Here is a 22,578-nt window from a genome sequence, read left to right as displayed (position 1 = left end):
AGTGGTCTTGTCATCGTCTCGTCTTAGTCATGAAAAAAAAGGTTGTTGACGAACATATTTCGTCTCGTCTCGTCAGACCAGGGCCGGCCCTCCGCATAGGCAGAATAGGCAAATGCTAAGGGCGCCGCCCACCACTAGGGGCGCCCGGGCGCCCAAATTATTATTTTTATTAATATATATATATATATATATATATATATATATATATATATATATATATATATATATATATATATTTATGTTAAAAATTAAAAATTTTTATGAATATATATATTTTTTATTAATATATATATATATATATTTTATTACCTGAGAAGTATTTTATTTATATATTTATTATATATATTTTATTGCTGTAAGAAAGGCAAGGAAAGCAAGGTCTCCATAATATAGTTTTTTTTTATATAGTTTGTGTGTGTTTCCAAAATATTTTCAAAATAAAGAAAAACAGGACAAAGCTGTGCAGTTTGTTTCTGTGTAAGTTTATGAACAAAATGATCGGAACACAATTGTCTGTGATTCCAGGGGCACCAGGTGAAATCTTGCCTAGGGCAGCAAATTGGCCAGGGCCGGCCCTGCGTCTGACGAAATTAACACTATGACCAAATGAGGATGAGGTTCACTATTGTGTCTGGTTCCTCTCAAGGTTTCTTTCTCGTCCATCTAAGGGAGTTTTTCCTCTCCACAGTACAAACATATTTAAAAATAAGTCTAATATTAATCTTGAACTTACTAGAATATAAATCTTTGTATAATAAACGTTTTATACTTTATACAGCTTTATATCCTGTAAAGCTGCTTTGAGACAAACTGAATTGAATTGAATTTATAAAGCGTAAATTTCACTTTCTATTTTTTCTTCCTGGTTTTGAAACTTGCATATAGTTTTTCGCATCCAGTTTTGTATTTTAAAATCTTTCTTCTCATATATATATCACCCCGTTCTGTTCACATTGACTTGAAAACATCTAAAATGTTATTCTTTATACTATTCTAATAAATGTTATAACTTTGGTTATTACATAATTATAACCATTTATTTCATGTTTCTATTTAAAAAAATGAACTTAATTTATACCAGAGCATTGTTGAATTTTCTGAAGATTCATATAATTGTCTTTAACAGCAGCTCAGACTTTAGTGCTGGTGTCACAGGTTTATGCCAATGTACTTGTAATATCTTAGCGTTTATATAGTAATGCTGCTTTTTATTAGACGTTTCTATTATTATTATTTTTTTTTTTTTTTTAGTTTTACAATTTTTGTTATGTTTTGCTCCATGGTATCTGTCTAAAAAGGAAAGACCTACATGTAATTAAAAAAACTATACATATAAAAAGAAAGCCTGCAACCACACCTGTCCATTGTAGATAAGATTAAAGAGCCATAAACTTCTATATGTGTAACTGCTTATAAAGAGTGCAGTTTTATAATAAATGTTATTGGAAGACATGAATAGCAATTGACGATAACGCATGCTTCCTTAACAATTTGCTTTGGTTATCACTTTAATGAATTTAATTTACTTTTTACACTTTGGGTTGCTTTCATTATCCTAGCGTTATTTTCTACTGCCATGTAAGCCAGCTAGTCTACGCTAGCTTTATATTAATAACAAAAACACAGAAAATTTAGGACTGCAAAGTGTATTCTTGAGCATTTTGCCTGTGCAGAAAAAAAGATTAAAAGGTATTTATTTTCTTGGAAAATGGTTGTAAGCAATTAGCATAAATTAGCATTAGCATTTATAATGATCCATCTGGCCAATAATCCATCTGGCCTACACTGTAATGGCCAGTGTTGACAGATTGGACTAAAGATTTCCAGCCCAACTACAGCTTAAAACCCGCCCATTTCAAAAAATACCAGCCCAAAATACATACTGTTGTTAAAACTGTTATAGAATAAAACACAATTTATTTTCTTATTAAACAACCAGACTAACAAATCGCACATTGGAGAGCACCAGGCTCGCCCCAAGTATATCCAGTGCATCTTTTTTTTTTCTTTTTTTAAATATAAATGATAATTTTAATAAAACACAAGGTCTACATCGGAAACCTCAGAAGGGGACAACATTTTTTATTGTTCTTGTGCTACTATTGTCAGAACTACAGTTCTTTTCTAATAGGCCAATTCTCAAATCATTTCATTATACTTTTCTTTTTGTATCAGTAGGCTACTTACAAATTTGTGCTTAATTACCAACTAATTAATTTTTTTATATTATTATTATTAAAATTATTATTATTATTATTTAACTTATAGACCACTGGGCGAATCAACATGAATTCTCATTTTTTCCTTCTTTTAATTTTAAATAAAATAATGACTGAATGATACACTGAATCGTCACTAGACACTATATCAGCTATTATGTTTCAGAAATGATCAAACATCAGAATTGTACATCTGTACTCTGTACTCTGATTTCTGATTGACAGTATTTACAAAATGCCTTTGTATCATCGCCTACCACAGGTGTAATCCATGTTTTTAAAGACGGGTCGCTATCCCATTCCTTTCTGTAGGACTTTTTATATTTACCCCACTTTGGCATGATGATGATGATGAATGATGATCACTGATGATGATAATGCAGTTTTGACGATATAACGAATTAGCCTACAACAACCCGCCAATCAAGTCTGATTGGACAGAATTCCCCTGAACCTTATTGGCTTACCTGAACCATACCTAATTTAAATGTTATCCTACATTATATCATTTATTTTATAGTTAGTTTATAGTCAAAAATAAAAACCCGCCTGTTGCATCAAAAACCAGCCCAAATTTTAAAGACCCACCCAATCTGGCAACACTGGTAATGGCTCTCAAGCAGTCTTGACAACTTCTTATAGCTAATATACAAACTGATAAGCTTATATATTTAATTGAAAGCACTAAAAGCTTAGAAACAGGAACATAAAAGGTCTGAGAGGAATTATATTAAAAGAGTTCTCAGTGATCTGAAAGCAAAGCAATACATGAGCAACATCACGCTTGAGCAAGTTCCCAAAGAATGTTACCAGAGAGCTTCCTCCTTCTATCAATCATCTCAAAGCCCAAGCCAATTTTTTTTTATCTCCAACGTTCAAACCAATTTGAGGTTGACCTGGTAACACATTGTCTTATTCATCCTCCCAGTAATAAAGCAAACAAGGAGCAAAGTGTAAAAGTTTGTATCTAGATTATTATCTTTTTCTTTGAAACTAATTATTCATTTTATAACACCGAAATGTTTTCCTTATTCGAGGGAAATTCCCTCAGGCTGTTTACATGTATAAGTAATGTATAATTGGGTCTCTGAGTTTAATAGAACAAAATCACAGACAAAGAGCTCAAATCATGAGACAGGGTCAGAAACGCCATGCTCAAACCAGACTTTGTTGTAAACTATTGTTAGTTCCCACTAAATACCAAGCCTTACTATTGTTATTGCTTATTGTGTGTTTGACCGCTTGCTCTGTTTCTTTGATTCATGATTTTTGGATCAATGCTTTAGTACTAGATTGCTATTTCTGGATTATTAGACTCTGTGCCTGTGTTTGGTATAAATCCATCAAAACCCAGAAGAGAACGGTGTGACCCAGAAGTCCTCACTATTCCGCCAAGGGCTCCATCTGGTGCGTTAGAGGAGGAAGTGCTGGTGGAGCCATTACAGACCCCCTCTCCTAGAAACACTTCCCGGTGTTCTTCTCATGGGTCATCCCCGGGGTCTTAAGGCTGGTCAGTCAGTGTGGGTCTGATGAAACAGCAGTTAGTGAGGGGTCCAGGATGTCATTGGAGTTGACTCAAAATCTTGCCTCTGATCTGTACCCCTCCCAGTCTACAAAATATTGCCTCCTCCTTGGATGAGGATCCAGGATGGCCTGGACAATATTGGCCATGGATCCATCCTAGAATCAGGGCTGCGAGTGTTGGTAGCAATGCTGGGTTCGGGCCTACTTGTGGGTAACTTGGGAGTTGCTCCTGATAGACCACTAGTAATTCTCCCTGACATGTGATGGTGGCTTGGAGTTGTGATACCTCCATGGCAGCAAGCTGCTTGGCTGCTTATCCAGTCTCTTGTCATTTCAAAACTGGACCACTGCAACTCACTGCTGGCAGGTCTACCAGGTCCACCTGTTATTGCTCTCATTAAATGCACCCCATTCCTGCCTTCCCTCCACTGGCTTCTGGTAGATGCACAGGACAGGCACCAGCAAAGTTCTTGTCATTTCTTACAGTTCACTATGCTCCCTACAATCTACAGCACTGCTTGACTGGTCTGTCCATCTCTTAGGGTAAGCGGTAGGTATAAAGCAAGTTTATTCCACCACCTCGGTGCCATAAAGTTCCTCTAGATGTCCTGAAGACTTACCTTTTCCTGAAACACTTACACTAGCACTTACTAGTGTATATTTAAAAAAAACCTTATCAGAGTTTTAGGTTGATGGTATCCAAAATCTGTAACCTAGTAAATCAGTGTTAATGTATTCAGTAATAGAGACTTCAAAGCATGTTTATATGTCGCTCTAGATATGAGAGTCTGCTAAATGCTGTGAATGTAAATGTAAATGGACTGAATAGACAAATTATTCAATAACAATTCTACAGAGGGCTTCCTCTGGTGGGTCAGATGGGGAAGTGCGGGTGGACAAAGATCTATTCTTTCGCATGTTAAGTGATTAGGAAAAGGAGATCAATTTCTCAAAGTAAATGCTGATTTACAAAGGTCTAGGGGAAAAAGGAGTGTACAAATGACCACACCCACATATCAAGTGAACACACCAAATCTTTATTCCTTTATTGTTACTCATTTAAAGATTGCTTTGTATTGAGTTTATATTACCTGCAAAAAATCTTAATATGCTTGCTAAAAACAAACCAATACACATAGTAGCACAACACTCACATGCACATCAACTGTATGGACTGCACAGACATACATTAAATACACACACTTCCAATATATATCCATCGATCTCTTTACATGCTGTTTTCTGCACACTTTTTTTTTGCTATTTGCACATTCTGTTTGACATTTCAGACAGGGCACATTTGCACAACCCTGTACAATATCTCAGGTAACTGCTGATATAACACTGTGTTCATTCCGGTATTTCTGCACACGTAATATTGTCTGAACATACAGTATTTACACTGGTTGGTGCTGTTTCTGTCTATTGTCTCTTGTGTATTGTCTTTTGTGTATTGTCTTGTAATTTTTTGTTTGCACTGTCTTTTGTCCTCTACTGTCTTTCTTTCTTGTTTGTCTTGTTTGCGCCAGGTTGCACAGTTGCACTTTATGTGTCTAGGACTAACTTACTAAGTCCTTAGCTCTGTCTTTGTTTTATGTAGCACCATGATCCTAGAGAAGCGTTGCCTCATTTCACTGTGTACTGCAACCGCTATATATGGTTTAAATGACAATAAAAGCTTCTTGACTTGACTTGACTTGACATGAGTAGTATGTTCAGGGTATTACAGTACAATCTTGCATGTAGGTTTATCAGCCAGAAGAAAACAGACTAGAAGGTATTTAGGATTGTTTAAATAATTAGAATAAGGAACTGTACTATGGGGGGCACGGTGGCTTAGTGGTTAGCACGTTTGCCTCACACCTTCAGGGTTGGTGGTTCTATTCCCGCCTCCACCTTGTGTGTGTGGAGTTTGCATGTTCTCCCCGTGCCTCGGGGGTTTCCTCTGGGTACTCCGGTTTCCTCCCCTGGTCCAAAGACATGCATGGTAGGTTGATTGGCATCTCTGGAAAATTGTCCGTAGTGTGTGATTGCGTGAGTGAATGAGAGTGTGTGTGTGCCCTGCGATGGGTTGGCACTCCGTCCAGGGTGTACCCTGCCTTGATGTCCGATGACACCTGAGATAGGCACAGGCTCCCCGAGACCCGAGGTAGTTCAGATAAGCGGTAGAAAATGAATGAGTGAGGGAACTGTACTATAAGACATCTGTGATGAGAAAAAAATGTCCTCTTCAGAAATTTGTAAAAACGTTCAAACGTTTAGCACAAAATCCAGCAGATGGCAGCAGAAATACACCACAGTAAATACACAACTTTTAGAGCACACATCTATTTCTGTACAATTAAATAACTTACAAATAAAGTACTAAAAGCCACACAGTCACAGCCCCTGACAGATCAACCTTGTTCAACCAGGACCAAAGAGTTCAGGTCTGTGGATAAATGTACCTAGTTTTTTATAAATCAGAGACCAATGTTGAGAATTTGACAGTGCTGACAGTGAAAGTTGCTTTGAATATTTTCTCCTAGACCTTGTTTTCCACCAGCCAGTGCTGTAAAGGTTAGATATAAAACATTAGATGAAACATAAAAGATTAAATGATAGACATTTCTCCACAATGGAGTTGCATGAATAAGACCAGGGATTGTGTAATCTTTTTTTAAAGGTACACCACCATGTCCTTTAATAAATATATATATATATATATATAAGGCGGAAAATAACTCTTTTTTGCTATAGAAATGAAATTAAGAGCTCATGGGGACTCACAATATGTACACCAAAGAACCTGGAGCTGTTGAATTTGTCCATGACTATACTCATTGACGTGTGTCGGAGACTGATCACAATGCCACCTCCTTGAATCAACAACTGGCTCTTTGTTTTGTCCACATTAATAGACAGATTGTTGTCTCTGCACCAGTTTGCAAGCCTCTCTACCTCCTCTCTGTATGCTGACTTCATGTTGTTGTTGCTGTTAAGAACCCACTTTAGTGCCATCAGTGAACTTCATGATGTGAATCATTCTGTATTCAAATAAATACACAGCCCATGACTGAGTACACAAACAACCCCGGGGGATTGCCTGAAATGTTCAGACCATACAGGCTCACATTCTCAGTCAGTCTCTCTAAGCGAAGTCAATAAGCAGTATTTTAGTGCATTTGTCCATGCTGTGTGTAACCTAAAAATATTACGTGATAAATCATGTGAACTGAAATCCATCTGCAATTTTAATACAATTAAGGAAAGAGCTGATATCATTATATAAATAAATTCCATTATTTATATCTATATCCATCCTCATCTGGGACATGGGATAGTTTGATTATTCAATTCAACTGAATTCAGTTATATTGAAATGCACTTGTATAGTGTTTTTAACAATGGACATTGTCTCAAAGCAGCTTTACAGAACATAAGAAACAATACAAAAAAAGTTTCATATTATACAAAGATTAATATAATACAAAAATTCAAGATTGGTAATTATAAATCATTTATTTTCTAAAACAGTGTACTATATTGTGTAACCAGGAACTTATGAGTATGAGAATCATTCGTTTTAAATTCATTTAAGCATTGAATAACATCTTATACAAGTTTGTGCTTCCAGCTTTGTTTAGAGGTCTCACACATGGTGTCCATATCATTTTGGCCTCAGCGTTTGTTGCCTTTACCTTTTACTGTACAGTATACTCACAGTTCTGATCATTTTCAAATAAGAATGCAGGAATAAATATGTTTGTTTGTTTTTTTTTTAGATAATTTATTTTGTTTACTCTAAACAAAGTAGTTTGAAGCGAGTGCAGGCAGGTTGGAATGGGTGGAGAAAGGTGTCAGGAGATCTGTGTGATAGGAAAATATCAGCGAGAATCAAGGGGAAGGTGTACAGGACAGTGGTGAGACCGGCCATGCTGTATGGTTTAGAGACAGTGTCACTGAAGAAGAGACAGGAGTCTGAGCTAGAGGTAGCTGAGCTGAAGATGTTGAGGTTCTTTTTGGGAGTGACAAGATTGGACAGGATTAGGAACGAGTACATCAGAGGGACAGCTCATGTTGGGCGTTTGGGGGACAAAGTTAGGGATGCCAGATTAAAATGGTTTGGACATGTTCAGAGGAGGGAGAGTGAGTACATTGGTAGGAGAATGTTGGACACGGAGCTGCCAGGAGGCAAAGAGGAAGGCCAAAGAGGAGGTATATGGATGTAATTAATGAGGATTTGAAGCTAGTGAATGCAAGTGTTGAGGATGCAGAAGATAGGGATAGGTGGAGAGAGATGATTCGCTGTGGCGACCCCTGAAGGGAAAATCCGAAAGAAGACTCTAAACAAAGTAGTTTAATAGCACAAGTATGCTAAACAAGTATGCTAAGTGGTGGATATAGTTTTACACTGAATATTACACGAAACATAAAATGTGTAGTAACACAGCAACAAACACAGGGGTCTAGATATTAAATAGAGTTATATTGTGTGTGTGTACATACATATATATATATATATATATATATATATATATATATATATATATATATATATATATATATATACACACATACATACATATGTATATGTATATACACACACACATATATATATATATACACACACATACATACATATATATGTATACACACACACACACACACACACATATACATATATATATATATATATATATATATATATATATATATATATATATATATATATATATATATAAAGATTATCACAGCAGCTAAGTCCTTATGTTAAAGGTAGGGTCTCCGATATTTGAGAAATGCTTCTGAAAACTGCGTTAGGCCACCAAACAAAAATCAAAACAAACGTGTATCTAATGAGCAGGAAGGGGCGGGTCTTGTCAATATGGGCGGAGAGAGAGTGTTCGTATATTCACGAATTCGAATTTCTGGAGTCTAACTCCTGAACTATACGCTGTTATTAGCAAAACACGGTTGTAGCTGCGTCTCTACATTACTACGATAGAAAAGAGGTGTTATTTGTGTAGTAACAGTGTTTAGCTCAGGAGTTACTGAGTCGGGAAACACGAATCTGTGAATATGTGACCAACTTCCTGCTCCTTCAGTTCTCTCCAGCGCTGGAAAGCTGATCCTATATTAACACGTCCTACTTCTTGCCTTATCGTAAGCCTTTCTTCGCTTTCTTTCTTTGTTTTTATCCTCCATATCAATGTTAAAACCGCTTTCTGCTAATGTCACACATGCGCACTGAACACTCTCTCCGCCGCATATTGACAAGACCCGCCCTTTCTGCTCATTGACTACACGTTTGTTTTGATTTTTGTTTAGCTTGTCGTCCCGACTCAGTTTTCTGAAGCGTTTCTCAAATATCGGAGACCCTACCTTTAAGTGACTGAGAGCTGCCATGTTTTGAGTGCCGTCAGAGTCACGTGACAGGAGGACCCGTATGCGGAGTGTGTTTTTTTTTTTTTTTTTTCTTCCCTCCCCGTTCTCCGAACCCGGCTGTTTGTCTGCGCTTGTGAATGCGTGTGAGTGAGTGCGCGTGTGTGTGAGAGAAATGTCAGGAGAGACCATGGGGCAGCAGCGTGGAGGAACTTTGTCTGTGAAATCAGCCAAGACATAAAGAACTACATCACTCAGAACTGACGGGATTTGGTGTGAAAACAGCCCCAGATTGTGAGCGGATAGTGTGTGTGTGAGGTGGGATGTTATCGGTACTCTCCTATGGACGGATCGTTGCCAGGGCCGTCCTGGGCGGACTCTCTCAAACAGATGGCCGGGATTATAAGTTGGTCACAGCGAGCTGCGGCTTCGGGAAGGACTTCCGTAAAGGCATCCTCAAGAAAGGCATGTGTTACGGAGACGATGCGTGCTTCATAGCGCGCCACAGGTCCGCAGATGTCTTAGGTAAAACACACTGTTCTTACTCTACTCTTCACTTTCCTTTGTATGATCTTCATTATCGTTATTTATCTCCCTGTTCATATTCACACACGTGTCACTCACAAACTAGTACACGGTTGTTTACATATCTAACATTAAACTACTACTAAGTCACGACTTATTGTTCTTAATGACCTTCAGGGGTTAAAGTCCCATAATGCGCAGGCGAGGTCATTACAGTGGGGGCAGGAAGGAGGGTAACAACCATTAACACCTCACCTGAAATACCCTCATGCTGTAGTTTTTAATATATAAAATAAATCATATTATTAATCATATATTATTGTTATTTCTTATCTTGTTGTGTCGAATTCGGACTGATGCTAAGGACAAATCTATTAGAATATATTTGTACTATTAGTTATTTCTGAGGATGACCTTTTACCCAGAAAAAAAGAACACCGGAGTAAAGACGACCAGCGGTGAAACCCGGAAGTAGACTTATTTCTATAACGAAAACGTTTTTTTGTGACTTTATTAAATTTGCCTTGTAGTTTTTATTTTTCTTTATTTATTTATTTATTTTTCTTAATGCAGAATTGATCGTATTATGGCTAAATAATTTAACTCGTCACAATCACACGCCTATAAAAACAGTACATTTTCTTTAAATAGGATAATCCATGAAAAATGAAAGACTCCTTTATGGTTACTCCTTTGTTAATGATTTATTATTAACTTTAATATAGCAGAGGTCTTTTTCCCCTAAAGGTCAGAACGGTTGAATACGGAGGCCGCCATATTGGAACAAAATAACAAATCGGTTAAACTAGTATTTTAATATCAGTCCTTTATCACTCTACTTTTTTAAATAAACAATTTAAATTTATCCGGTGACAAGTTTGATAAACTGATCAGAAAAAAAACTTAAAAATAGATATTTGTAGTGAAGTTATGTATGATTTCCGACGTAGCCATAGAGACGTGTGACCGTATTGCGCATGCGCAGTAGCTTCATATCTTCACAATACAGCTGTATTTTAAAAGGATATCGTGCCTTCTGAAATTATTTTAATTTTTTATTTTTTTTTTGTAAAACATGTTTAATTGTTCTTTGAGCTCGTTTTAAACTATAAAATAATCAAGTGTCGTGAATTATATCTTAAGGCTTTAGCCTCGTTAACACAAAGAAGCGTTTTTCCTGTCTGATTTTTTTTAACTTCCGGTATAGCGTTCTTTTGTTGTTGAGTGGTGTACCACGTGGTTGAGCGCGAGACAGCTGTCTGACATCAGTGATGACATGTTGAGAAGTCTCAATAATAATCGTCTACTTAGCACAGTTACTAAGCTGAAGTTCCTTTTTAACCGTTTCTTGAAAGAAAAGATTAGTAGTTTAGCAAGTAGTTTAATATACATAATCCCTCTATCTTTACCTCAAATGAAATTAGTGTCTCAAGACTCAAGCAGCTCACTTTAAAGGGTTGATTCTGGTGATTTAGTGGATAGTTTTGTGTTTTTCAACACCAGTGTCAGACTGTGGTATGTGGGGTGGCCTTCAGCCTGCGCTGTGATCTGGAAGGTGTTCCTGTGTGTGTGGATTAAGTGGGTATAGAGGGTTGAGGCATGCAGTTAAGTGTAGGTGTGCATATGGGTGGGGACGGTGTCGGTGCATGCAGAGATGGTTAAGGGTGGTGTTGAGTCCTGAGATGAGATACTGACAATGTTTAAAGTCTATATGCTCTTTTGACCCTGGAGTGTGTAGTGTAATGGTTGGGATGGTGTTGGAGATGTGTGGGGATGAGTTAGGGATGGTGTTTATATGGTGTTGGAGTGTGTGGTGATGAGTTAGGGATGGGGTTTGGATGGTGTTAGAATGTGTGGGGATGAGGGTGGGGAAGGTGTTTGAGTGTGTCGGAAATGGGTGGGGATGATCTTTAGAAGTTCTTGGAGTGTGTGGGGATATGTAAGGGATGGGTTTTGGATGGTGTTGGAGTGTGGGGATGAGAGTAGGGAGGGTGTTTGGTTGGTGTTAGAATGTGTGGGGATGAGTTAAGGATGGGGTTTGGATGGTGTTGGAGTGTGTGGGGATGAGTTAGGGCTGGGTATTTTTAATGGTGTTGGAGGGTGTTTGGTTGTGTTAGAATGTGTGGGGATGAGTTAGGGATGGGGTTTGGATGGTGTTGGAGTGTGTGGGGATGATGTTTGAGCATGAGTTTTGGTGTTTTGGACAGATGTTGCGCATTGAAACTGCACTAAACTTCCCACCAGGTATTGTGTGCAGGTACTGACATGCTTGTCTCCTCCAATGTAGTTGAGTGAACTTTATTCCTGATGTAGACCCACAGCGGTGGGGGGATTTATGTCAGATGCAGGTGAACTCTGGAGCACTCCATCTGTAACAAACTGTTTTTGTTCAGATACGTCAAACTTTGTGCCTGGAACACTGTGTTTCATCTGGAGGTGTGGCATGTTTGTTTGTACTGACTCTCCCTGGTTACTCCTGAGCTCTGGCTGGTGTTCTGCCACCGCAGTATTTGTTTAATTTGGATGCTGCATTTTTCCCCATGTGCGTGTTTAAGGAAGCTCCAGTCTGACTCCTTGTATGGAGCTTTCTGTGGAATCTTGCCTGTGTGTGTGTGTGTGTGTGTGTGTGTGTGTGTGTGTGTGTGTGAGAGAGAGAGAGAGAGAGAGGGAGAGAAAGAAAGAAAGAAAAAACATGGAGATGGGTGAATTTAGGCTCGCTCCTGTAATGCAAGGTATTATTCAGAAGTATTTAACCTTCCTGGCTCTCCTTTTGCCCTGCTATTGTATCTGAGCATAGACTATAGTTAGCATCGCAGTTATTTAACAGTACTCTCTCTCTCTCCCTCTCTCTGTTGCTGTGTGTGTGTGTGTGTGTGTGTGTGTGTGTGTGTGTGTGTGTGTGTGTGTGTGTGTGTGTGTGTGTGTGTGGCATTATGTGTGCCTTGTCTGCATTATCCACATAATTCCGTCTGCAGAGATGATTGTTTTTTGTGTTCTGGTCTCTCTGTATCATAGCAAGCTGCATTTATTTATTTATTTATTTTGCCCTTTTCAGCTTCAGAAAGGAAAAAAATTGAGCTGATTTTTTTTTGTGGACATTTCACATCATTAACCACTTTTACAACCAAAAACAAACTGAACACAAGGAGTGTGTTTATAATCACAACAGTTTGTGCTTAACCTCAGATGCAAATCTGGACTCCGGGTCAATCAGTAAAATTGATTTTTTTTTAAATTGAAATTTTAAACTGATGACTTCTACTTATATTTTCATTACTGTGACATTTAAACTAGGGTTTGTGCTAGCTTGATGTAGTGTGATTTCCTATGTGCTATTCTTCCGTCATATTATTCAGCTATGTTATGACAGTGTTATTGCAGAGAGAGAGAGAGAGAGAGAGAGGGAGTGTGTGTTTGTCCATGTAGCGTAAGAGCCAGACATTCTGCCATAACTTATTTAATACTGTTATAAACCTCTGGATGCTCTTATATTCACATTAGCAGTCTAACCTGTTCATGAAAATTCATCACTGGCTGCCTTCTTTCTGGGAAGTTTTAATTTATCATCTGAAATGTAAAACTTGACATCAAGCAGAAATCGTACCGACGTGTATTACTGAAGCTTTGTCTCGTCACACACTAGCTCTCTTGCTCGCTCACTCACTCACTTGCTCAGTCACTTGCTCGCTCAGTCACTCACTCAATCACTCATTCCCAGACTGACACACACACACACATACACACACACTTATTCCCTTACTCTCAAACACACATGCACTCACACTCCCTGACGCTCGCGCACACAAACTAAAATGCAGATTAGCATATCAAAGCTGTGCCATAAGGCCAGAGAGAGAGAGAGAGAGAGAGAAAGAGAGAGTGAAATTCTCATCAGCAACCAACAGCATCTGTCTTCATGCTTCTTCAAACTCTTGTTTACACTTGTGATGTGCTGAACCCAACAAAGGAAGTGAACACTTCCTACTGATGTCATGGGGTGATTTGTGGTCACTTTGTCAGCTTGTGTTGAAGTGTGTGTTGGTGTGTACTTATTATTATTCCCACTTGGGATGAGCCTTAGTTCTGCAGCGATTGTGTATGTGCTCTATTGCCTGTGGCTTACAGAGAGCAGCTTGCATTAAAAAAGGCTTTATTATCTAGTGTGTGGAATTATGTGGTGCTTTTGTTATATTTTGTTATAAAGAAGCTTAATTGTAATATTCTTTACTAATTCTGTAGCCATCAGTTTCACAGAAGATATGCATGCTGTTATCATAACACTGACTCGCTAACAGTGCTTCGCTTAACAGGAGCAGCTGGACAAACAAAAGCTTTTAATAACATGATTTACCCCGGCTGGACGCATGATTTACCCCGGCTGGACGACTTCTACCTTAATGCAACATGCAGAGGGAATTTATGAGGTGCTTCTGTCTCCCTCCCACAATGGACTGGTGTCCCATACGGAGCGCAGAGTCCCGCTTCTCATCCAACGTTCCCGGGATTCTCCGCGATGATTAAAGTGTTGTAAAGTGCTTGCTGATGATTAGTGAAAGAACGAATCTTTCTTTCTCTCTCTGTAGGTGTGGCAGATGGGGTGGGTGGATGGCGTGATTATGGCGTTGACCCGTCTCAGTTCTCTGAGACCCTGATAAGGACGTGTGAGCGGTTGGTGAAGGAGGGACGCTTCACTCCTAGCAGTCCTGTGGGGATCCTCACCTCAGCCTACTACGAGCTCCTACAGAACAAAGTACCTCTGCTGGGTAAGAAAACACACACACACACACACACACACACACACACACACACACACACACACACACTGCTACGGATTAAAGAGATAAACCAACATCAACAACCATTTTCCTCAAAACCGTTCACTGAGCCTATTGGGGTATAGGGTGTGTATGGGGCGGAGTCATCTTGGAGTAGGCCACGCCCATCAGAAATGTTTCATCATAGTATTATGCAATTGGTTAGAAAAGCTGCAGCATTGTTTTGTAGCCATATCGATGCTCTCCTCTAAGCACACAAACCCCGGCAATAAAAAGAAAACCCTTCACCTCACCCCGCAATATATGGGGAACATATAGGGGGGGCATTTCTCTCCTTAATCCATCATCTGTACATAAGCAAATAAATCTTGTGATGGACAACAGAGTGAAATTTCTGTTTTATTTATTACACCTGTCTTGGCGGGCACTGTGGGTAAAACATTCTAGCAGAATATAACACTGTATAAACCATAAGAACGTCTTAAAGCTGGTGTCTTCCCACATTTTCAACGCATTTGGGACACAACCGTAATAGCTAGCAGAACCATTTTAGTGAGAATGCAGGATTTTTTTCACCACTAGGAACACACACAGTTCACAGCTGTGGAATTCTATGGAACAAATCGCTTGTTTACCGAGATGCAGCATTTTGTGACTCATACACATGCATGCAGTTTGGTTTACAAAGGAATTTTGGAGAATGTCTGAGAAGTGAGTCAGAAAAGGTTTGTGGCCTCTCTGTGTGTGTGTGTGTGTGTGTGTGTGTGTGTGTGTGTGTGTGTGTGAGAGAGAGAGAGAGAGAGAGAGAGATCCTGTGAATCTGGACATTCACGTTTGTTGTATGCAAATAAGATTGTATTATGTTGCATGCAAATAAGATTGTATTCTATGTATCATGTCATTATCTATACTTTTCTAGAAAACGTAGCAGAAAACAGCTCATATGATGTTATGTCTCTACTCATGTAAGCTTTAGTGACCTAAATGCTAATATTTTATAGAGGAGTACATATTAGAGTTCATGCTAGCAAGAAAAAGTTGCTTTAAAAAAAGTATTCATTTACTGTTAATTAGCTACAACATAACCGTCAGCGTTTAAAGTGAACAAAATAAATGCGTTGCTAAGAAGTTAATTGGCAGTTTGTATAAACGTCAGCTTGACGGGATGCTAAATTTCTAGAATGTTGTTTTGTCCTGTAGGTAATTTCTCTTGAGAATGCACAGTTCTTCGAATGTTCTTCTCTCTTCCCTGCAGGCAGCAGTACAGCGTGTATAGTCGTGCTGGATCGGAGAAGTCATCAAATCCACACGTGTAATCTGGGCGATTCGGGCTTCCTGGTGGTCCGGGGCGGTGAGGTGGTCCATCGTTCAGACGAGCAGCAGCACTACTTTAACACCCCCTTTCAGCTGTCAATCGCCCCACCAGGGGCCGAGGGGTCTGTGCTGAGTGACAGGTGGGTGGAGCCTGAGATTGAGATGTCTAAACAAGCCTTATATTGTTCCACAATCTCACTGTGTGTCTTATCGATAGAGGTTCTGTAAATTTAGTGTTCCTGTTCTTCAATTGGACAAGCATGTTTATTTAACATTCCCAGTCAGTATTGTATTGTTATGATCAGTAATATTAGTACTCTGTTACTATTTGTGCTAACAAGGCAATTGTTGGGCAGGAAGTGTCTTGCCAGGGAGAAATAAGCTGATGAGACTTCCTGGGATACAATGAGTGAATGAGGTAGCTGTTAAGGGAGTCAGGAGAGCTGCGTAGTGTGTTCGGGTACTTGTGAGGGAGCTGGTAAAGGGGCCATGGTATTGCTAAAGGAGTGAGGAAGCCAGGAAGGGTCCATCGCATAGTCAAGGAAGTGTGTCAAGTGGACGCAGGCATTGTTGATGGAATAACTAAGCTGTAATGGGGTAAATGGGCCCAAGCATTTTCAGGGAGATGGTATGGGTGTGATATTAAAGTCAGGGTTATGGTACTGTATGGGTGTGATATTAAAGTCAGGGAGTTGGTATGGGTGCGATATTAAAGCCAGGGAGATGGTACTGTATGGGTGTGATATTAAAGTCAGGGAGATGGTATGGGTGCGATATTAAAGCCAGGGAGATGGTACTGTATGGTGTGATATTAAAGTCAGGGAGATGGTATGGGTGTGATATTAAAGTCAGGGAGATGGTATGGTTGCGATATTAAGGGTGTAACAGGAACTTTTATGGGGGTCATGGCATTTGTGAGGAACTGAGGAAACGGTAAGGTAAATGTCATTCAGGGAGTGGGGAAGCTGGTAAACAGCAAAGGTGTTGGTGAAGAGGACAAGGCATTTTCCAGCCAGTGAGGGAACTTGTAAAGTGGCCAAGCTATCATTGAGTTATGGATACTGGTAAGCAGATCTGGGCATCGTCATGGGACTAATGGAAGCTGGAAAGAAGGCCAAGGCTTTGTTGAGTAAATGAGGCAAAAAAATCAAGGGGCCATAACAACAGTGAAAATGTAATAGAGCTGGTAATGGAGAGGTATAGAATTGTTGTGGGACTGAGAGAACTGTTCATTGTTGTGATTCACTTCTGGTGAGTTTCATACACAACTTTACATTACTTTATCTGGTTTAATGTAACTGTGGCAAAACTGCTGGCTATCTACAGACTAATCAGCACAGCAAAGAGCACGAGAGCTAGTGAGTGAGTAAAAGATTGATTTTAATGGGTAGTGCTAAAATTTTTCATGAAGGCCAAATACAGGCCACGTGACTGTCCTTTTAACCTCACTGTCCTGCCAGCAGCCCAAAGCCAGAACTGAACTAGCCAATCAGAAATCAGATAGCAGACAGACGCTCAGCTTGAGCAATCACCATCCTGGGTTCTCGTTCCCACTCGGTCTTGGCAGGGGAAAGACTATTTTAGACTCCTCATGTGACGCTAAAATTAAACAGGACATTTTAATCTTTTATGTAGTGAAATGGTTCCCGACCTGACACGAGACATTTCTACCATTACTCTGCCTCCTTTTTAGGACTTTTCCATGAGCCCAGCATTTCAAGGAACAGAAAGAACACCTGCTTGTTTACGGACTTCATTTACACGATGCAAATGTCAAAGTTTCTAGACAATCGTACATCACTGCCTCGTTAAGTCATGAATTCAGATCCGACATGTAGATCTGTGATTTGTAGATCCGGGGCTGGAGTCAACCTCAACTCACCTCTGAAGGACTTAAAGTGACCAAAATTAATCAATCTGATTATCAGCTGATTGAATGCGAACAGAATGTGAACACATCTGACAGCAGTGTAAACAGTGGGGAAAATCCCTACTTGGTAATGGAAGTTCCTTTTGAGGTACTACGACCACTTTAAGGCTGTTTTATATTTATTTATTTTTCCCCTCAATCGCTGGCTTGAACTCATTTGACTCCAAACCTGCTGTCGAACATGTGCTGATAAGCATGTTTTCCCATATGAAACAGAGCCAGGCAATGAAATACAGGATAAACGATTTTTTAAATAAAACAACAATTTAGTAATCACTATATAGATTACCATTAAACGTCTGCCTTATCTCATGGCTTAATGCACTTCACTTGAAGCGATAATCAAAACCTTTTGTCTTTGTAGTTTTAATATCAGCTTCTCTTTCATCGAAATCTGTCAAATCTTTTATCCCGTTCTGACTAATTGACTAACGGCTCTTACTTGAGTCTGTTATTTGATTGGCTGCTCATGATGAAGATTTCCATTGGATGTGCTGTGTGTGAATGAGATGAAAACCTGGGGTTGGTGATGCAGCTTTATACTATAGAGTATTACAGCATGTGTTTATGACAGCAGTAATTCTTTAATGATCAGAAACGAGTTTAACACACTGTTAGCTAGCGAAACCTCATCACAGCATTGATGACTAAAGATCTACAGACACAGACTGTAACAGCATTAGTGCAGAGGTATAAAAAATGCAAGGCGTTGATGTCTGTACTACGCTCGGGATTACTGTTTTGACCCATTTTGTCTGTCAGGAAGGGTAACTCCGTTCCTCCCCCTTCGCCTCCTTTCCCCTCGTAAAGTGTTTCCACCAGCCAGCACTGGCGGCTTAGATGGAAACTGGGCATTAGGTTCTGATTCTGTTTCCTGGAAGTCAGACTAATACTATGATCTCAGGGTAGGGGTCACGTCAGGCCAGGACACGGCACCCTACATCAGGTCTCGTGTTACTGTAGTTGCTGTGCCGTCGTGAACTTGTGCTCTGTCTCTGTCTCTCTGTCTGTCTCTGTCTCTCAGTCCCGAAATGGCAGACAGGTCTTCGTTTGACGTCCAGCTTGGTGACATCATCCTCACTGCCACGGATGGACTTTTCGACAACATGCCAGACTACATGATCCTACAGGAGCTCAAGAAGCTGAAGGTAAGTTCTCCCCTACACACACACACACACACACACACACACACACAAACAAACAAAAGCTGTCTATCAATCATGTATTGAAAATAAATTTTGATATCATTACAACTGCTGGTCCCAGCTGTCTCAGTTTACACCAAGACTGTCTGTGTTCAATGACAGAACACGAATTACGACAGCATCCAGCAGACGGCACGCAGTATAGCGGAGCAGGCCCACGAGCTCGCCTACGACCCAAACTACATGTCCCCATTCGCTCAGTTCGCCTGTGATAACGGCCTCAACGTCAGAGGTGAGAACCAGAAAGAACCTGCTCTTAAGAAATAAACACAATCTCAGCGTAAATAAATCTTGTTGTTAAAAATGTTGATCCAAGGAGCCAACGATGTGTTTTAAGGGTAAAAATAGGTAATGGAATTAAAACCGATGCTCCTCAAATTAGTCAGGAACCCTTGTATACAAATCAAATCTGAATTTCTTTTTATCCCTTTCTCTTGTTTTCAGGAGGAAAACCAGATGACATCACGGTGCTGCTCTCCATTGTGGCTGAATACACGGACTGATCTGCGGAGCTTCGGCCTTTCTTTCTCTCACCTTCTATCTCTCTAGTCCTTGTGTCTTCCTTTTCATCTGCTGCTCGTCTGGAACCGTCTCTCGCCCATCCTTTTCTGTCCTTGTCTTGAGTAGCTCATGGGAAGAAAGAGGAGAGCATGGACTTGCCATTTTTGGTGGACAATAGATTCTATAGGAGGCTGTTTTGTGCTGACATACTAGAGGATTATGGGAGGATGAGTCACCTGCTCATCCTACGCCTCAAGTTGTAGGTTGCGGATCCAAGAGCGAGCTGTTTTACTCAAGGTGCTTCGAAATGAGAGCAATCTCTCAGCACGGACAACGTAGGGGATGTTTTTATTTTTAGCCCCTTTTATAGCTGGGAGAATGTAAAGCGCGCATGTAAGAGAGTCGGTTAAGATTGTCTGCTGTTTGAGATTATGTCTGTGTGTGTGTGTGTGTGTGAGAGAGAGAGAAAGAGTGTGTCGTGTAATTGGTGGATTAACGTGTGTTTCATGTCACTCGGTTCAGTAAGTGCAGCTCAGGATATGATGACATGGCTCCACCCCTTTTAAAAAGACTAAGCAGACAATGCAGTGATATTATGCGGTGCTTCTCTATGGCGATATTAAAGTGTGGGCTTGGCCAGCAGAGCACAGCACAGAAGAAGCAGGGCAAAGATGCAAAACTGGTTTTTGGTCATTTGTGTTCTTTTTTTTTTTTTTCTTTCTTAGAAAGACTGTAAGCTGATACTGTAACGTGTGTCCGAGGGAGAATTTCTGTTTTGTTAGACACATGGGGGTTTAGAGTGGTATTAACGGCTTACTGAACTGCATTATGGGTAAGTGGGTATGTAGCTAGTGCAGGGGTCTATAATGTGCTTACAAATTAAAGCCTCGGTTCATGAATGTGCACAGTTAAAAAATTCCCATAATAAACCCAGCCATACTAGTCTGGACTAGCTTTAACTTTAAAATAAATAAATTCTTTGCGACTTCCTAGATGAGGTTTGTCCGTATCCTGGTCTTGTGTGGCTCGAGTACAGTGCAGTGATCTTTTGGCTTTAACTCCAGTTCAGCGTTTCTGCTGATTTTTAAAAATTTAAGATACAGACATTACAGACTTCTGTGGTGTTTATGGATTCATTGCATCTGTATTTCATCTCTCTCTGTTTCCATCTGTCTTTTATTTCTCTGGCCTTTCAGGATGAAAAAACTATCACGATTGTTTAAGAGAAGCATCTGATCCAGAGAGACAGAATTCTTTTATCAGTTAAAAGTCACTTATTTTGGTTTTGCATACTTATTACCTTTGAAGTGGGAAGTTTGAACTCTGGATTGCGTTAACTTCGACCTCTCTGTGTTAAAGCTACAAAGTGAGAACTTGCTGATGAGGTTGTAAAGGGATTCTGATTTGATTTGTGTTTTATCTCTAGTTGGAGTTTGGAAATTCAGATGCATGTATATTTGTCAAAAGCAGCAGTTCGCAGCAGGGGTTCTGTGAACTCTAGAGGTCCACGAAGGTCCTGCAGGAGGTCTACGACCGTGTCCGAAAGTTTTAAAAACACATTCGTGGACTCTATAAAAAGTATTCCTTGAAATAGGATATAAAAATATCCTATTTTTTCTAAAGCAGACTTTTACTCTGAAAGTTTCCTTAAACCCTACTGTAGGTTTCTTTTTATAGTTATTTTTCCTGTATGTCGCCTGCAGTATTTTCTCATAAACATATCTGGCTCTCTTTCCTAAAGTAAAATGTAAAAACAAGTAACCCTGACCAGGACAAAGATGAATGAGTGAACACTGGGGAAAAAAACAGCACTGTACGAGCAACACGTCACGTCCAACATGCTTGTGTGTTCATGAACTTTGACTGCCCGTTCCTAAAACATTTTTGGTAGCGTCCCAGGATCCCTGTCCTGTTGGACACCTCAATAACACCCCACGGTATTACAGACAAATGATCATAGACCTCTATAGCTACTAAGTTAAGTGTGAAAAATGACTATTTAATCCAGACAGTAACAAAGTACCAGATATTCATCTTTATTCTTTATTCATCAGATGTAAAGTGTTTTGTTGGGTTTTTTTTTTGCCTGCCACTCCAGCCACACTGGACCACAGGTAGACTCTTGCATCCCTGTTATCTGTTATCAGCTGAGGTCGAAATTGTGTTGCGAGCCGACGTCTGTAGCGTAGGTGTGTTTTTAGAGGAGCTGCACGCGCACAATTGCATGCGTGGAAGTCTGTTCATGAAATCACTAGGTCAGGTATGTAAAAAAAAACAAAACAAAAAAAAAGGTTTATTTTTATAAGCTCTTCGTTTTTAGCAGAGCTGAGAAGAAACTGATAGTCGAGCTGTTAGGCGAGTTAGGTGTGTGTGTGTGTGAAGCTTTGTATAAGATTTTTCTTTTCTATTTTTAAGTTCTAGTGGTTTTTCTTACCTGCTGCTTTTACTTTGTAAATGATGTGTGCGCATGTGAGTTCATGTATTTAACATGTCTGTGTAATAAGTGCCGGGGAGCAGATGTTCTTCATGTCCTTAATGTTCAAAAGCAGAGGACAAAAGGCAAAAAAAAAAAAGAAGAAAGTAAATACTCAGTTTGGCTCATTTATTCATTTTTCCTGCTGTTAATAAGCTACAAGAGTTCCGGTGAACCAAAGACACGTGCCCCTCCTCGCTGTTATTATTTTTGAATATCATTCAATCTTTTGGTCTTATTTTGTATATTTGGATTAAGAAATACAAAGCAATATGCAGTACAGTAACGTATGATTTTTACATTGATGTCCGGACTATAAGTTGCTTTTTTTTTTTTTTTAATTCATTTTCTCATGGCCAGTTTGTTAGAATTTGTAGCGCATGTGAGGATTAAGCCTAATGTCATAACTATTGGGAAAACCTGGCTTAATACACTAAAATGACTGACTGAATACAAATCTTGCAATTGTATCTTGTCAAATATTATTCACTGTCTGAAGGACAATAGTCATTAATATATAAATATATATATATATATATATATATATATATATATATATATATATATATATATATATATATATATATATATATATATATATAATTTTTTTTTTTTTACATTAAGCCATATAGAACTTTTGTAGCCAGAAGCCCCAAGAGAGCAAAACTGCAGGTGCTTTCTGGGTGGGAGGGGCTTAGTCTTTCTCGCCTGTCAATCACAGCGACACTAACCAATTGTATGCGTCTGT

The 22,578-nt window shown here is 39.3% G+C and overlaps 1 protein-coding gene across 1 annotated transcript; it reads left to right on the top strand.

The window, feature by feature from the left end:
• The first annotated feature begins 9,239 nt into the window (after window positions 1-9,239).
• LOC132863068 (protein phosphatase PTC7 homolog) lies at window positions 9,240-22,344 on the top strand. The gene is made up of 6 exons (XM_060895629.1): window positions 9,240-9,632; window positions 14,216-14,395; window positions 15,663-15,861; window positions 18,676-18,799; window positions 18,959-19,088; window positions 19,301-22,344. The coding sequence occupies exons 1-6, from the start codon at window positions 9,431-9,433 to the stop codon at window positions 19,357-19,359; spliced, it is 894 nt and encodes a 297-aa protein (XP_060751612.1). The 5' UTR covers window positions 9,240-9,430; the 3' UTR covers window positions 19,360-22,344.
• Window positions 22,345-22,578: the final 234 nt, after the last annotated feature.

Source organism: Tachysurus vachellii, chromosome 20, assembly GCF_030014155.1.
Source record: "Tachysurus vachellii isolate PV-2020 chromosome 20, HZAU_Pvac_v1, whole genome shotgun sequence".
NCBI classification, from domain to species: domain Eukaryota; kingdom Metazoa; phylum Chordata; class Actinopteri; order Siluriformes; family Bagridae; genus Tachysurus; species Tachysurus vachellii.
This window is presented reverse-complemented; position numbering and strand designations above follow the sequence as displayed.

Coding starts and splice junctions, on each gene's coding strand:
- LOC132863068 (XM_060895629.1), top strand. CDS start 9,431: ATGTTATCGGTACTCTCCTATGGACGGATCGTTGCCAGGGCCGTCCTG. Junction 15,862..18,675: donor GGGTCTGTGCTGAGTGACAG/GTGGGTGGAGCC, acceptor TCTGTCTCTCAG/TCCCGAAATGGCAGACAGGT. Junction 19,089..19,300: donor TAACGGCCTCAACGTCAGAG/GTGAGAACCAGA, acceptor TCTTGTTTTCAG/GAGGAAAACCAGATGACATC.